Source organism: Micropterus salmoides, unplaced genomic scaffold, assembly GCF_014851395.1.
Source record: "Micropterus salmoides isolate LMB-PRFRI ecotype aquatic unplaced genomic scaffold, ASM1485139v1 Ms_hic_scaffold_22, whole genome shotgun sequence".
Classification (NCBI taxonomy): domain Eukaryota; kingdom Metazoa; phylum Chordata; class Actinopteri; order Centrarchiformes; family Centrarchidae; genus Micropterus; species Micropterus salmoides.
Window position 1 is genome coordinate 21,609,230 of NW_024041373.1, and position 16,771 is coordinate 21,626,000.

The 16,771-nt window shown below is 38.9% G+C and overlaps 2 protein-coding genes across 2 annotated transcripts in view; one reads left to right on the forward strand and one right to left on the reverse strand.

Annotated features, from left to right (window-relative positions):
* On the forward strand, nucleotides 1-7,463 carry dync2li1 (dynein, cytoplasmic 2, light intermediate chain 1). Its single transcript, XM_038737042.1, has 13 exons — nucleotides 1-89; nucleotides 168-285; nucleotides 405-439; nucleotides 860-929; nucleotides 1,344-1,432; nucleotides 1,689-1,887; nucleotides 2,208-2,276; nucleotides 2,374-2,451; nucleotides 2,635-2,714; nucleotides 3,029-3,099; nucleotides 3,274-3,371; nucleotides 4,275-4,367; nucleotides 7,178-7,463. Exons 1-13 carry the CDS (start codon nucleotides 76-78, stop codon nucleotides 7,238-7,240), a joined length of 1,077 nt encoding a protein of 358 aa, XP_038592970.1. The 5' UTR covers nucleotides 1-75; the 3' UTR covers nucleotides 7,241-7,463.
* The window catches only part of abcg5 (ATP-binding cassette, sub-family G (WHITE), member 5), a 12,032-nt gene continuing 2,551 nt past the window's right edge, over nucleotides 7,291-16,771 (reverse strand). The window contains exons 5-14 of the mRNA XM_038737039.1: nucleotides 16,316-16,448; nucleotides 15,143-15,282; nucleotides 14,287-14,416; nucleotides 13,943-14,156; nucleotides 13,451-13,656; nucleotides 10,241-10,379; nucleotides 9,982-10,055; nucleotides 9,697-9,808; nucleotides 9,420-9,532; nucleotides 7,291-8,854 (exon numbers count right to left, since the gene is read on the reverse strand). Of these exons, the coding sequence (XP_038592967.1) occupies nucleotides 8,670-8,854; nucleotides 9,420-9,532; nucleotides 9,697-9,808; nucleotides 9,982-10,055; nucleotides 10,241-10,379; nucleotides 13,451-13,656; nucleotides 13,943-14,156; nucleotides 14,287-14,416; nucleotides 15,143-15,282; nucleotides 16,316-16,448 (1,446 nt within the window). The 3' untranslated portion in view covers nucleotides 7,291-8,669. The remainder of the gene's footprint in view (nucleotides 8,855-9,419; nucleotides 9,533-9,696; nucleotides 9,809-9,981; nucleotides 10,056-10,240; nucleotides 10,380-13,450; nucleotides 13,657-13,942; nucleotides 14,157-14,286; nucleotides 14,417-15,142; nucleotides 15,283-16,315; nucleotides 16,449-16,771) is intronic.

The following is a 16,771-nucleotide window of genomic DNA, read 5'->3' on the forward strand; positions in this document are numbered from 1 at the left end:
GCCGTTACTCTGGCAACGTTTGCAATTCCTTCGGCTTTAGCTAGCTTGTCAACTTTGTTTCAAAAATATCAAATCATGCCAAAAATAAGGTGAGCATAATTTTGTGTCACATACACAATAACTTACGCTGTTTATAGTTACTAGCGCTTTTGTCTCGTATTTGTCAGCTCAGACACGCTGTGGGAGCTGGCTGCGGCGGAGGTCCGGGAGACTGAAGGCGGGGAGGAGGACGGAGGAGAGACGGTCAGTGAGAGGACCGTGTTCCTGCTGGGGAGCAAGGCTGGGGTATGTTTACCGCCGTGCCAGACCGCAGACATTTATTACTTTATAATGGAAGCTCTCTTGTCTTCTACAGGTTATAACTAGTACGTTATAACTAGTAAACTCACTTTTGCTTTTTTCAGGGTAAAACGTCCATTCTCCTCAGATGCATCGACAGGTAGTAATCAACTCTCATCTCAAAATGAGCAAATCTGGCTTTACGATTAAACCAAACCTGCTCTTAACTCTCTTGATATTCTGTATGCAGACTAATGTTAAAGAGACAGTTCACCCAAACTCAATTAAACATGACAGTTATTAACAATAACGCCTTGAGCGTGGAAATTCAATCTTGACCTTTAGCAACATGATGCTTAATCTATAATAAAGCTCAAAGCTGCACTTGATAGTTCTCAAAGCTTTCAGCTGCAAGGTCTTCTTCATAGCATAGAGCTGATTACATGACAGAAAATGACACCTGAGGCAAATTTATTCACTAAAAAAGACAACAAGATTAGGTTGGCAGCACTAACAAATTGTTCTTTTTGCCTAGATTATGTTGTTAACACAACAATGATTCTGTTTTTTTATCCACCAGGGATGAGCCATCCAAGCCAACTTTAGCACTGGAGTACACTTTTGGCAGACGGGCCCGAGGACACAACACAGTAAGGAAGTCCTGGACTCCTGGACATGTCTCTTAAATAAAAATGGGACACATAACTGATAATCCTGATGAATTGTGCCTGCCTCAAACATCATATTTTTTATTCAAATTGATAAGAAGGAGCTATGTGAACAATTAACCCTTATAAAGAGCTGCAAAAGACAGTAAATTAAATTACCTCCAACTTCAGGTACTCCAACTCCAACCATTGAACACAGTGCACCAGACTTACTGTGAGAGTTGGTGTATTTAGTGTTTATGTGACATGATGTCTATTTACTCAGGCCTACTGGTTTTCTATTGTTTCAATAAATGCCTTGCTTCTTTGTAGTAAATGCTGCAGAAAATGTAGAATGTGTGTACCATTGCACATAATGTTTAATTATAATGAGATGGTGATGGTTTTCTCTTTCAGCCCAAAGATATAGCCCACCTATGGGAGCTGGGAGGAGGCACCTTTTTGTCAGACCTGGTCCAGATCCCTATCACTCCTGTGAGCATCACGTATGTCACTTACACACAGTTCTCAGGTCTTGTTGTCTCTTTCACAGTTCTTTGTTTTTCCGCTGTTGTGATTTATCTTAGAGTAAGGAACAGTGTCTGACATGTTCTGAATGTGGATATTATTATCATTTATGTTTTCTCTTCAGACTTTTATCTTTCTTCATGCCACTAAAGGAAGGGTATTTTCTTATCCTCGGTGCTGTACGTTCTTCTATGTATCCGCCCAGAGCACATAGTCCTTACTGTCTTTTCCCAGGTCTCTCTCTGTCATCCTCGTTCTGGACCTGTCTAAACCTAATGCCCTGTGGAGAACTATGGAGAAGCTGCTGCAAGCAGCAACAGCTCAGTTAGAGAAAGTTTCATCCCAGGCACAACAAGCACAGAAGGCCAAACCTGGAGCCAAACACCAGATGCCTGTCCACTCAGCAACACGCGTGTTACCCAAAGACTATCCAGTAATACCTCTGCTCATTACACTAGTCATTATATTAACATAGAAAAGGCTGCCAGTCCAGGGCAACATGTAGTCGCATATGAGAGTTGTGAAATGCATCAACTTAAAACAACTTAAAACAACTACAAATTAAAATTTGAAAATACCAATGCTAACCAACTAAACCAACATGGCAAGAACCAGCTATTTTAGTGTCAAAAGAAAAGTTCAACAAATCTCACCTCACTGTGTGAGTAACAGTAACAAGGTGATTGCTTGTTTTGCCCAGTGCAGACGTGAGATTATACATGTATTTCGAGTTAACTGTGACTCTGTCAACAGGATAGAGAGCTGATCAGTCCATTTCCTGTTCCTCTGCTCATCATTGGGAGCAAATATGACATATTTCAGGTAAAAGTTACATTGATGTAACTTATCAATTTGCTCACTTCATCTCCTTCTTGGACCCTGGTATAATATGTGTAATACTTTTTCATCTGTGTTGCAGGAATTTGACTCTGACAAGAAGAAAGTGATTTGTAAAACACTGCGTTTTCTTGCCCACTACTACGCAGCCTCTCTTATTGTAAGCGTCCAACATATTTACATTTAACATAACATTTTATTAAAACAAAATGCAAGTAGCACTTTTTAAAATTCATTTTTGCTTTTTATTTTTATTGAATCGATCGGTTCTATCAACTGTTGCTGTTACACTTTCCTGTTATTTCATATTTCTTTCTGTTCCTGTGCCTAATCTTTCCATCAGTTCACTAGCATCAAGTCAGAGAGCCTAATGTCAAAAACCAAAAGCTTCTTCTCTCATCTGGCTTTCGGTCTGGACAGAGGGTGAGGAGAAAAACACAGCATTGTACACTAGTTCACACTGATACAAATAGTTGTAGTGAACAAGGACTTGGACTGGCGTTCTGTAGTTTCTTAAAAACACAATTACCTTAGTGTTATCACTAATACTTTCCCAATTGCATTTCACTCATGCTTTACTAGGACTATAAGAAATAATACACACTTAAATTTTTCTCAAACATTTTGTGCATGTGATCTATAGTCTATTTATAAGAGCTTTTCAATGTTACTGTAGTGTTGATTTAATGCTTTGGTTTAAATTGTGTTTTGTCTTGTTTTTATCAATGTTTTATCAGGAAAACTTTGTCCTGTGACTCCACCAAGCCTCTTGTCATTCCAGCAGGCTTGGACTCTTTCAGTCAAATAGGTGAGCACAGCACCACTTGGTGACCAAAAGCAGTAAAGCATTTAAATGGTATTTAAATGCTATTGCTGTGTTGCAAGACATGCAGCTGATTTAGAGACAATTTCTCCCTTGATATTTGTTGATGTGAACAAGATTGTGTGATATTGTGTTTAAAATCATACCCCATTGCTTTAGGTTCCCCTCCTACAACTGATGTGGACATTACTTCTCTGCATGCCAAAAACCCAAAGGACCTCTGGAAGAAAGTCTACGAGCATGTCTTTCCCCAAGAGGTAGTTGAATCACTAGTGGCATCTTTGTCTTTATTCGTATTGCAAAATTTAATTGGACATCATATATCACATTGATTCACATTCACATCACACATTGATTGTGTGCGTACGTAAAATGCAGCATTTTACTGTCCTGTTTTCTTTTTCTTTGTTTTTAGATATTAACACTAATAACTTAGAGTGCTCTTTTGATTGTACCATCTCACACGGCTGATCCTCATTTAACAGAGCCGAGTAGAATTACAAGGATTAGCGTCCCTGTTTTGTCCGCTGTTAACTTGTTGACAGGGCCCGCTGTCAACCACTTTTACCAGAGTTTGTAGCGTGGACAATCTGGATTTACAGTGACGACTGTATCTAAGGAAGGGTTAGAGTCCTTAAGTGTTTATAAAGTGCAATTTATACTTCTGCGTCAAGAGTCCCTAAATGTTAAAGGGTTAGAGTCCCCTTAGGGTTAGAGTCCCTAAGTGCTAAAGGATTAGAGTCCCCTTAGGGTTAGAGTCCCTAAGTAACTTGTTGACAGGGTCCCGCTGTCAACCGCTTTTACCAGAGTTTGTAGCTTGGACAATCTGGATTTACAGTGATGACTGGATCTAAAGAAGGGTTAGAGTCCCCTTAGGGTTAGAATCCCTAAGTAACTAAAGGGAGGATAGACTGGGAGATGGGGAATCAAAGGAGGAAAATAAGCAAAGGTGGGAGATCTGCCTGTTTTTTTTCTATTTAACTTTTAAACTTTTTTATATTTCCCTGTTGCTTTTATGTTTTATGTAAAGCACTTTGAATTACCTTGTTGAAATGTGCTATACAAATAAACTTGCCTTGCCTTGCCATTTCCTTTTAGTAAGGACATCTGTAGTCAGTCCAGTTTAATGTATTTCTGTCCATCTAACTTTGTCTTTGCAGAATACCAGTGAGCAGAGGGAACTAAAGGATCCAGCCAAAGATCCACAGTACAGTGAGCCTCAAATTGATGCCATGAGGGCCCAGAAAGACCAGGTAACACATCTTGACCAATCACATGCATGCATTATATTACTTGCACATGTGTGAATACAATTGCAGATAACATGATTCTGGACAGACTGTGCCACTGCAATCAGTGTCGTGATGTATGTACTGTTGTAGTACTCGAGACCGATCTTGGTCTTGAGACCAGTCTTAAGACCACAGTTTGATGGTCTTGGTCTTGTCTTGGACTCGACTGCATTTGTACTCGGTCTTGTCTTGGTCTCGGACCTAAATGTTCTTGCACCATGCACTTAGACCATCCGCTATAGATCATTTAAATAGGGCCTTTAGAGTTAAAGGGAAAGAAAGTGACGGCATTCAAATTCACTTTTTGTTTAAATCAGCGAGTATTTTCTCACGTTACACTAGCTCTCCGTTTTGGGTGTGTTCTTGGAAAAATAATTTTTTTTCTACACAGTTCTGGGTCTGTAAATGGTAAACAGAAAAAGTGGCCTGGACCTTCACCACAACATTGTTCCGATCAATCGGCAACAGGTGGCGTGGAGTGATAGGAGAGAGAGTTCTATACACCGGCATATTTGAAAGTGCTGGACTCCATGCACTGTGAAGTAGGAGAGTATAAACAAGTTATATGACCAGGAAAGGGCGAAGGTGTTCCAAAGCTGGAGAAACCTCTGAGATTTGAAATTTAGCATATGCTCCAGAGTGCACAAGATTTTAAATAATGGTTATTTAGAAAACTTTATTTTCTATACAATATGAGTACCTTACTTCGGTTTAGTGAGGTCACAAAGTAAACACATATGGAAGCGGTTGTTGCGCTTCCGCTGCTTAAGCTATGCTAAATTAAATAAGAATAAGTAAAAATAAATACACTTCATTACAGAGACTTCTTCACTCTGCACTCTGCTCCACACCTGTCTTAAACAAGGGTAATGTTCCAGAGTAACCATTTGCTCTTCAATAACTTGTATGTAGTAGTATTTATGTCATGATCTAAGAGGCTGTAATATATAATGTGGTTATAACTTCAGAGATAAGTACTCTCTCTGCCGGCCTTGAACTTTAGTAACCTGGTGGAGTCATACTGTTATCACTGACTGAGTCTCACCTGATGCTGGTCATCTTGCTCTGCCATTGGGCATCAAATCATGTAATTGTTCTGGGTAACCAATAAAAGGAAAGGGGTAAAGGTTTATTCCAACAAGTATAGAGAAAGGTTTTGAATGCCTTTTTGCATGTAAGGGCAGATTGTAAATTGATATCCGTCATGCAAACTAGATTCCTGTCTTGCTAAGAGATAATATTATTCTAATCCACATGTCAGAGCTTGTGTACCTTCGGTCCCAGTTAGTGCCTCTTATCATTATCATCTGTTTCTCTGGAAGATAAATCCCTGTCATGTTGCAAAAATCCAGAAGGTCATTTAACAGCAGTTAAGCAACTAGTATCGCAGTTTTCAATCTATATTTTTTTTTTCTGGCTGCTGTAAGGTTTACTATTTTCCAATCCAATAAAGATCATTTCCAGAGTCGACCAATCTCCTTACTTGAAAGGCCCAAACTGAGACTAGTGTGCACCAAAAGGTGCCTTGTGGAGTTTTATTGTAAACAAACAAAAGTTATGTTTATATTCGGTGTTACTCACCAAAACACATTGTATGTGTATACTGCACTGTTTACATACATGTTTACAAGCAGCCTTCTTCTTTCCTGCCTTTGCTGTTGCATTACTGCTACCTGTAGATTTGTGAAATAGTGTGACACCATTGGCAGAAATGTCTATTGCCTCACCTAGGGCTTAACAATTCATCGAAATTCTATCATAATCGAAACTGCAATATGGATACTGGAATTTTCAAATCACAGGAGGTGAAATATTTGTTAAAGGTGATATGTGTGTCAAAATACCATTTTAAATTAAATATTGTTGTGCCGCAGAGATGTCCTGGCTTGCACAGCATATGCTAGACTTAAAAAAACATCTTTGTTTGGTACAGATCCCCGCAAATATCACACCATATATATATTATAAAATGTTTTTCAATGAAAATGAGAATAAATATTTAAAAATGATCCACTAGTATTGCAAATCATATCGCAATTGCTAAATCAGTCAAAATAATCACAATTATATATATATTTTTAAATCGTGCAGCCCTAGGGTCACCTGTGTGCACGTGTGCGTTCTTGTTACAAAACGGGATCCACTCATAAAAATTGCTCCATAGTGCTACTAGTGGTCAGTAACTCCCCAGCTTACATTTAAGTGAACATTTTTATATTAATAATATAGTATTATACACCCTTTAAAAGATGTTAACCATAAGGTCACAGCTTACCTTACTAAATGACTACTATAGTGGTACTATACATATTATAAACAGTAGAATGACTATATCAAAAATAACTCAGAAGAGTAGAGAAAATTGCAGATTTCTGGGTTACAATTATCTGACAAAATCATTACTGCATAAAATGCAGAAACTGAAAGAGGTTTTCAACATTTCTGTGGAATCAGAGTTCTTCATTACATAGTGTTAGTCTGCAAACCTACTTTTCCAAATCTAAAATGAAGCCTGAATTAATGTTTGATGTTTGGAGTCCTTGAACTGTTTGGATATACTGCAGTGTTCATCGAAATGTGTCACATGCTGCTGATAACATAATTTTATCTGTGCCCCCTATCTACATGTGTTTGACTGTGTTGGAGAACGGCACCTTGTTTACTATTACGAGTTAGCATTTTAGTGTTTATTCATTGCAACTTTTTCATTGTACTTCATTAACATGGAAAAAGTGTAATCTTCTCTCTTTCTGTGCGCATGTGTCTTTCAGGAGTTGGAGCAGTATAAGAGGAATGCAGCGAAGTCATGGAAAGGACTGGAGCTGGAGACATGAGAGATAATCAGCTTTATGGTCACACGCATCACATTAATATTAATACAGTATATATTTTGCATTATTTATTTCCTTTTGTGTCATTTCCTTTTTTACTACTTTGTAATTCGTACAACTTGTATAACTACAGATGTTTTCTCAAAAAATTTCAAACATAACAAAACTATTTGTATAACGATGATAAAGTGTATTATAAAAAATAAACAATTTTACATTATTACAATAGGCATCACTTTCTATTCATGACACATTACACTCACAATGTTCAAACAAAGGACATGGACAGTCTTCTGCTGTTCAATGATATACAGCAGTCCATTACTCAGTTTTGAATCAAACTGGCTTTTTCTAATTAAAGCTTCAAGTTACATGTAGTTTACATGTATCACTTTCTGTATATTTTTATGTAAAAATCATTAATTTGACATTAGTTCAAATATATGTTCTACTCTAAAACTGACTTTTTAAAGTATACAGGACCTTAGGTTGAATCTTTGCGGTCTGTCTCTCTCGTCGAGCCCAATCAATGTTAAAGCAGCAGGTTGATTTATGGTGCTTTTTAGTTGTAGGACCACTCAGTGGTTTAGCTTAATTACAATGGGTGTATCCCAGCCAGCATAGATTAGTCCTGTTGTATTGTACACCTTGCACCCTGAACTAAAAACAGAAGCTCTCATCATTGCTGTGAAAACGTTATTCTGTAAAGCTTTATCGTAAGTGCATACACAGAAATATTCCTTGAATGTCAGAGAAAAGGGTTTAGTGCAAACAGAGATGATACGTGTTAGCAGGAGCCACAGTGCTTTAGTACCTCACCTTCTCTGAATAACAAGTGGTGGAGTATATATACTCCAGCACTGTACTTAAGTACATTTTTGAGGTACTTTACTTGAGTATTTCAATTTTCTGCTACTTTATACTTCCACTCTACTACAATTCAGGGGGAAATGTACTATTGTTACCCCCTGCATGTATTTCATATCTTTAGTCACTAGTTACCTTGCATACAAATATAAAACAAAATATAATCAACAAATACATTATGATATATTATTATAGGTAAAGATAAGGCCTACTTACAAGCTACTCAGCAGTATATATATGGAAAAAAGGAATAAGTCCCACCTTTACCAGCTACAACATTAAAGTAATGCACACATTAATACGTATGGGCCATTCAGCATTTTTGTATTTAGTTCTTCTGTTCTTTTCCTTGCATGCAGGAATTGTCCTTGTAAAAAAGTATTTCTACACTGTGGTATTGCCTCAATTTATCTACTAAATATTTAAGTACTTGTTCCACCACTGATAACATCAGAATCTGAAGTCTAAATTTGTTTTAGATCTTCAGAACCAAATTCAGTTTAGCTTTCTGCTTAGGGAGAACTGGGAGAACTGAAGATTCTCCCACAAATATGTGTCTGTGGTTTCAGTGACATACAAGCCTGTCTCTGATCTTAAAGCTAATCATGCCCAGTAGCAGGAGGGCAGGCAGGAAGGAGTAGAGGAGAACAAAGTCTAGTGTGTATCGGGACAGAGCGCCAGGATAGCCCTCATCAATGATCTGATTGCCTTGAGTGACCAGACAGGCTCCCGGCAAAGGTTTGGAATTATCTGCAACAACACACCAGAGAGAGAGAGGGTTAACAACTGTCTGGTTTTAAAGACAGAACAGTCCTTTAATCAAACTAATACTTATAAGTGAATCTTAATAAGAGCAACAGAAGAATGATAAAATGTAAAACTGATAGGTAGAAAACAGAATCAGTGATTGCTGATAATCTTTAATCATTAATCACATACAGTATAAGTTAAAGCAAGCAGTGAATCAGCTGTGAATTAAATTTTTTGAATTGTAAATTTGATCATGGACTAGATTTTCCTACAGATGCAAAACATATTCCCAGTGTCCGCCAAAGGTAGTGATGCCAAGGCAAAGTACTTTAACAACATCAAACACTTTTCAGTCATAAAATAGTTTCCACAAATACCAGGTAGGTGAATTCAGCTAGAGTGGCAAAAATAGCATTTACACATGTTTTTGAAGAACTATTCATACTGGGACACATATAGTATGTGAGCTGCAAGTACAACTTGTAAATAGTCAAATTATTATGTGTCCCTTTCATTCTCAGGGTAGGTGGACACTGAGGATGACCCCATGATAGAAACAACTTACTGCATGTGAAGTCAAGTCCTTGGAACTCAGTGACTATGAGCAGCTCACAGCTGTACTTCTGGAAGGTCAGGTAGCTGAGCCACTGGAAGACCACCGGCATCTGCTGGGTACTTCTGTTGAGAGGAAGAGGAGAGGAAGGTGTGTTACCAGTAGTAGAACCACTATAATACTTTCATTTACAATGAAGACCTGAAAAAGTTGCCTTATTAAAAGGTCCATAAGGGAAAAAAGTTACTTAAACTTACTAATTACATTAAAAACATATTTGGTGTGTCACCTTAGGAAGCCAGATCCCACCACAATCCCTGCAATATTGAGCAGAGCAACTCCAGTGTTGACCATGTTAGGGTCTTGAACAACTCCTAATAACACCACAGTCAGGAGCTCACCTGAGGGAAAGCACAAAAAATTGTCAAAGAGTTGGCAGCACACTAGTTATAAAGGTAAAAGTTTTAAGAGTTATAGGATTTGACTCATGGAGATAAGTAGACTAGCCATGTCCGTTATGTACTTTGTATAATTTGGATAATTCTTTGCTTGCCCCTTAATCTTATCAGCTCACCTATAATATGTGGCACCAGGACTACAGCAGTGAAACACAGGAAGCGCAGGCTGTCAGGATGCATCCCCACCGTCCTAAGAGGAAAGCAGGCCGGGACATAAAATGGACAAAAGAAGAGTTATTGCTAAGAGAGGATGAGTTTATGTTGACAGTGCACAAATGGAATTTGTAATAATATGAGATCAATGAAATCCTTGAGGGAGGTAGAATACGTGGCTTGCATCCCCCAAACAGAAACGCATACGCACTTACTACCCACCAGTAAAGGAAGGAAGTGAAAATGAAAACACTCAGGATGCTGAAGGGCAGGATGTGGAAGATGTAGGCCAAGAACATTTGCCATTTACTGTACAGACCATCTTTACTCTCCTGGTCACTGATGGCTCGCAATGCCGGGACTAAGAGAGAGAAAGTGAGACAGAAGGAGAGAGCAGGTAATGTGATTTATATGAAATGGGAAAGAGGGGAAAATGTAAACACTGGCCACTTTATTAGGTACACCTTGCTAGCAACTGTCTTAATTCTTCGTGGCATACTTTCAACAAGGTGTTGGAAACCTTCCTTAGAGACTTTGATCCATTTTGACATGATAGCATCACGCAATTGCTGCAAATTTGTCGGCTGCACATCCACAATGCAAATCTCCTGTTCCACCCCATCCCATAGGTGCTCTGTTGGATTGAGATCTGGTGATTGTGGAGGCCATTGGAGTACACTGTCATAAAGGATGGACATGGTCAGCAACAATACTCAGGTAGGCTGTCGCGTTTAAACAATGCTCAATTGGTACTAAGGGGCCAAGAAAATATCCTCCACACCATTACACCACCACCAGCAACCTGAACCGTTGATACAAGGCAGGATGGAGTCATGCTTTTATGTTTACACCAATGTTTTTCCAATCTTCTATTGTCCAATTTATTGAGCCTGTGTGAATTAGCTGAAAGGAGTGGCACCCGGTGTGGTCTTCTGCTGCTGTTGCCCATCTGCTTCAAGATATGACATGTTGTGCGTTCAGAGATGGTATTCTGCATAGCTTGGTCCTAACGAGTTGAGAGATTTGAGTTTCTGTTGCCTCATCTCAACCAGTCTGCCCATTCTTCTCTGACCTCTGACATCAACAAAGCATTTTCGTCTACACAACTGCCGCTCATTGGATATTTTCTGTTTTTTTGGACCATTCTCTGTAAACCCTAGAGATGGTTGTGTGTGAAAATCCTAGTAGATCAGCAGTTTCTGAAATACTCAGACCAGCCCATCTGGTACAAACAATCATGTCATGTTCAAAGTCACTTAAATACCCTTTCTTCCCCATTCTGATGCTTGGTTTGAACTTCAGCAAGTTGTCTAACACTGTGTTGACTACGTCTACATGCCTAAATGCATTGAGTTGCTACCATGTGATTGGCTGATTAGCAATTTGTGTTAACAAGCAATTGAACAGGTGTACCTAAGTGGCAGGTAAGTGTGTATATAAATTATTAGGGTAAATTAGGGTTATAAAGACCAGAGCCAAGTACCTGTTATTTCCTATTCAGGGTTAGTACTTAAAGCACTTACACTTTGACGGAGCAATCATCTTGATTATGACAAGAGATGCAGCATTAAAACGAATAATGCGTATTGTTCTACACTATCATTAAAGCCACGCCCATGAAGACCAAAGGCCTCCAGGAGCCTGTTCCAAGAAGCCAGTGTACAGTTTTTTGTGGATATCTTGGCTGAGTATACCTCAAATCTGGCCTTTAGTCCATGTTCCAGATTTGCAGGTGTTCTTGATTAAATTCAGCAAAGTCAGTATAACTCTGGAAAAACTGCTGGTCGGCATTGTATATACACTGGTGCTGATAATTACCCTTTCCCTTTCTTTTCTTCCCTAACTTTAATTATAATTACCTTTTAACTCTAGTGTGACTTCTGCTCATCACATCTCTTATCCTCAGTATTTGTAACAACCAGAGCCCTAAAGCCAAGATTTTAGACTGAGCTGATAACCGAAGAAGACAGTGAAGAGATAATCACCCCATACAGCCTATTACCTTAAATATCCCATTGTCTCTGTCATCTTTTAACATACACCTCATGTATGAAATTAGGCCTAAACTTTTGAACATGTGTTTGACCCTGCTTAAATGTTTTTTTCCTGCTGTCTGCCACAAAAATTGTTGTCAAGTTGCAACCAACACAAAATACATATCACAAGATCATAAAACAAAACAAAAAAATCACCAATAGTAATCACATAAAGCTCATACTCTAAAACAACCTAAGAGGAGTTTAGAATCATCATACAGTAAAACTCATACAGCAGTGATTTATATTATCTTAAACGGACCAAAACTAAGCTGTTTTTAGCTGTTTCTCTTTCTCTGTATCCAAACTGTATATGCGTGAAAGTTTGTCTGTATTTGAGGTTACCTGATATGAGGTCACAGCAGCTGCTATAAATACTACCCATAAACTTGTTTAACACACAGAGACACAAATACATCCACACACAGATTATATAGATAGAGAAGGTACTGTAGGTCTGTAGGTCAAAAGGCACTTGGAGTGAAGGTCATCCCCCCGTTGTAGGTAGACTAAAACTGCAAATGCAAACAACAGAACCTCTCTAATAACCATGTAAAGCCACAGCAAGTAACACAAGTAAAATAACAAAAGGTTACACAAATCTTTATGCAAATACTCCTAAAATGAAAACAATTCTGACAGAATTGTTTTGTTTATTCTGACATTTAGCCACTTTTGTAATGATGACCAACCACAGTTATTAATCTGACCCTATGAGCCACTTTCACCAAGCAAAATCCAAGCTAGACTTTACACATTTTTGCTGAAGGGAACAAAAATACTGCAGACAGCAGACCCCTTTCACCTACTGAACAAGAGATAAGCAAGCTTACACAGCTGCGATAAAGGCATTTGAAACATGCTGTTTAACAAAGATAATAGATCACTTTTACTCAGGTGATAGACATGCACTTCATGCTCTTTAGAATGTCCCTCAAGTCATCGTATCCACCTCGTGTAGACGTTTATTGGGAGATGTTATCAAATGCAGTTAGAATGAATATAATGTAACCCAGACATTGTATAACTGCTGAAATTTGAGTTACTACACAGTTGCAATGGATATTCCAGTTATTATTTCCATGCATGTTAGCCATTTAATTTCAAAACTGAGACTGAAGACTCAGTGGTGTCATACCAGTACAGCACAAAGATGCTTCATAATAATGTTTTAGTTTTGTGTTTGAATAAGGACCCCTCTTTCAAAAACAACAACATTGGGTTTTCAGGTTATTGTCTGTTATTGTAATTTTTGTCCAGTTTAACTTTCCACTTGCCTAACATGTAGCAGCACTACAATAAATGTGTCACTTTTAAGTCAAGTTTTTGGAAAAAACAAAAACCTGGAGTAGATGTACATCTCTATGTACAGATGTATAGTGTTGGTGGAACTCACAGAGAGCTACAGCATTCAGCATGCCAGTGTAGGGCGAAGCACCAACGCTCTGATAGATGATGCCAATACGGTCTTGCACAGCACCCTTGTTGACGTCGTTGTCTAGATGCATCACAAAGAACGCCACAAAAAGACCGTAGATCAGGTTCTGGGACAGACGCATCAGAACACCCATCCTGTCTCTGGACAGGTTTCTTGCTGTCCTCCTATACACAAAACACACATGGAAATACATGGAAACACATACAAAGGCATTTGTCAGCAGCTGTTTTGCTGATCCTGGTAGAACAAGAACCTCTTGAACTGCCTAATTGGAGGTTTATATTACTAGGAATTCCACATTCTGTTTATAGTTTTAAATGCAAATAGATGCAGCAAGGTACTCAAGAAGAAAGAAAGAAGAAATCATCCAATAATTTCTGTGGTAGGCAGTAATTAGTTACAAATGATGTGTACACACACAAGGGGACTGAAGACTCGCTCAGCACTGACCTTAGCAGAACTTCAAGTTTGGCTGCACCGCTGGGTGACTCTTTGCTCTTAAAGGGGATGTCTGGCTTGTCTGATCGCTGCAGGCTTTGCTCCATTTTGCCCAACATGCCCTGGTAGATGGTAGACCTCTGATAGGATGAAGTGATCTCATGCATGCGACTGAAGGTGGCCGTCTCCCTCTCACTGCTGCGTGTGTCCACTGAGGTGAAGTCAACTGTTTAACATCACAGCAATTGGAGTGTTTTAATGTCAATGCCACACAGATGTCAGTCAACGTTTCAACATAGCTGTGTGGCTATAATATAAATATACAGTACATTATCCGGGATCATAGCATACAGTACCGTAGATGTCAAAGGGGTTGCAGTACTCTGGACACTCATATCCACATTGGCTGAAAAAGTCCACCATCTCTTCTGGCTTCCCACAGAACACCAGCTCTCCACGACTCATTATAGCTATCCTGCTGAACACCTGGGACACACACACACACACACACACACACACAGAAACAGAAAGCAGAAACTACTCAGCTTTTTGCTGTTAAAGGAAATGGTTAAACATTTCAAGTCTGAAAACAACACTCACGTGCCATTGAAATAGGTTTTGTTTAAAGTAATTGTTTCTTCTGATTATAATGGCAGAGAAGGACTGTCTTCCTTATGTAATTCCAAAGTAAGAGATGGAGAACAAAAACCAAAGTCCTCGTTGTAAGTAAAAATTACTTCTAAAGTTCAGCTATAAAGTTAATGAATTTAATAAATCAAAAGTTAATAAATCACTCTGATTTAGACAAATAAAGTGGAACAGTCTTCCAAAGTTACAGTGTAAAAAAGGCTCTCTGTGTTTTATTTCTCCAATGCAGCTCATTAAGGAAATGTTGTCTGTGGAAACAAAGAGAAGAAATTAAATACTTAAGAGGTTGTAACTTTGGGAAATACCCTCTTGATTTAACTAACTTGAACTTCTGAAGCCTCATATTAGCTTCAGCTTCATCGAAGGACTGTGAACTTTGTCCACATCACTTAAAATAAAATTGCATTAGAAAGGGATCTCTCCATGGCCAGTATGGACAGGAAGAACAATCACACCAACCAAAACCTGTTTAAAAGTACATATGAGGATTGTTTTAAGATAAGACTTTAAGTTTCAATCTATTAGTCACTCTTTCTCCTTTCTTCAGTTTATATCAAAACCCACCCTGAAGAGCTCGGAGCGAGGTTGGTGGATGGTTACTATCACGATACGGTTCCTCCTGGCCAGCTCTGCCAGCAGCACCACAATCTGATTGGCGGTCATGCTGTCCAGGCCAGTGGTCGGCTCATCCAATAGGATCACCCCTGCAATGACATAATCACCCGCATGCAGGCTTGTCACACATTGAAACACTGAGAACAGGGCAATAACTTTTTTCCTCTTTTAAGTTGGAAACTTTTAAATGTACTTTTTATTAAGTGGCACATGCAGGACTCTCAGTGGGGCCAACTTAACTTGTGAAGATAAGTCAGTTCTTTTTTCTTTTTTTAGTTAATTACTCTAATTAGGACAATTAAAAGATTGCCTCTTTGCATTATGAAAGCAGAGTGGAATTAGCAGATGCTTTAATTGTGAGATTAATTCATTTCCTGGTTGACTGGAGAGGCAGCAAATGGGAACTCCTCATTACTCTGTGTGTGTGTGTGTGTCCATGGCCATTCTAATCCTGAATGAGGACTGAGACCCATCATCCTCCCTGGAGGACTCCAGACCTGATAAACTACACCTGGGATGAGCACAGGCGAGCGCGCGCGCGCGCACACACACACACACACACACAGGTGGGTCTGCTCATTCCCTTCGTGGTGTGATAACCCAGTCTTTCATTACTCTCATAACTTTCATAATCTCTCCCTCTGTCTCTTTCTCTGTCCTGTCCTTATTCCTCTCTTACTTAGATCCCTTTGTTTTTCTGTGTGGACTTCTAAAACTATTATACGAGAGACAGATCCTGTGGTGAACTTTCTTCTATTCTCAGTCCTGCCTCCAGTCATGTTGCTTCCAAAATTATATGAAATATAATGTGTTATATGTGTGCAAAACATTGTGGACATCTTTCTGATATTGTGTTACAGCTCCTTTTGTATAATCTGTGTCCCATGTGTCTAAAAGCTTAAAAAAAATCACCTCTAATGCCTCCGTTTATTATCTACTCAGTCTCTCCTAATTTGAGTTCTATAAAGCCTTAAGAAGTTAAGGGATAATGGCTTTTACCTTGATTCACCTCATCATCATGATTTAAATTTGTAGCAATAGCACCCTTTAGAAGTCTGATGTTCGTGATACACAGATAAAACTGTATGTCTCCTCACACAAATCCCAGCTGCAGTTACTCACTTGGGTCCTGAAGCAGCTGGCCGGCAATGGAGACCCTTCTTCTCTCGCCCCCAGAGATCCCCGGGAAAACACGACCTCCAATAACGCTGTGGGCCACGTGACTCAGACTCAGCTCGGCCATCACCGACGACACCTGCACAGGTGCCAGAGGTCAAGGGTCAGGTGACAGGAGAATTACTAATACTAACAATTCAGCTGACAAGGGCCTACTGAAGTTCTAGTTAGTGCAATTAATGAGTAGTTGGAATATTTTCTGAGCAAAGGACAGGGCCAAGAGGATTACATTTGCTTTACATCAAGACATAATAAGGAAATATTGAAATAAAGGAAATCGGAAAAAGTATACATTTTTATTTTTAAAATGAAAAAATCGTGAACATAGGCTACAAGTGGCTGTTGACTTTCTTGAAATCTGCCTAGATAGCCTTCTTCGAAAAGAGAGGAGATTTTGCCAAA

Excerpts from the sequence above, each read along its gene's own strand:
- dync2li1 (XM_038737042.1), top strand. Across the intron at positions 286-404 it reads TGCTGGGGAGCAAGGCTGGG|GGTAAAACGTCCATTCTCCT; the intron begins GTATGTTTACCG and ends TGCTTTTTTCAG. Across the intron at positions 4,368-7,177 it reads TGAGGGCCCAGAAAGACCAG|GAGTTGGAGCAGTATAAGAG; the intron begins GTAACACATCTT and ends TGTGTCTTTCAG.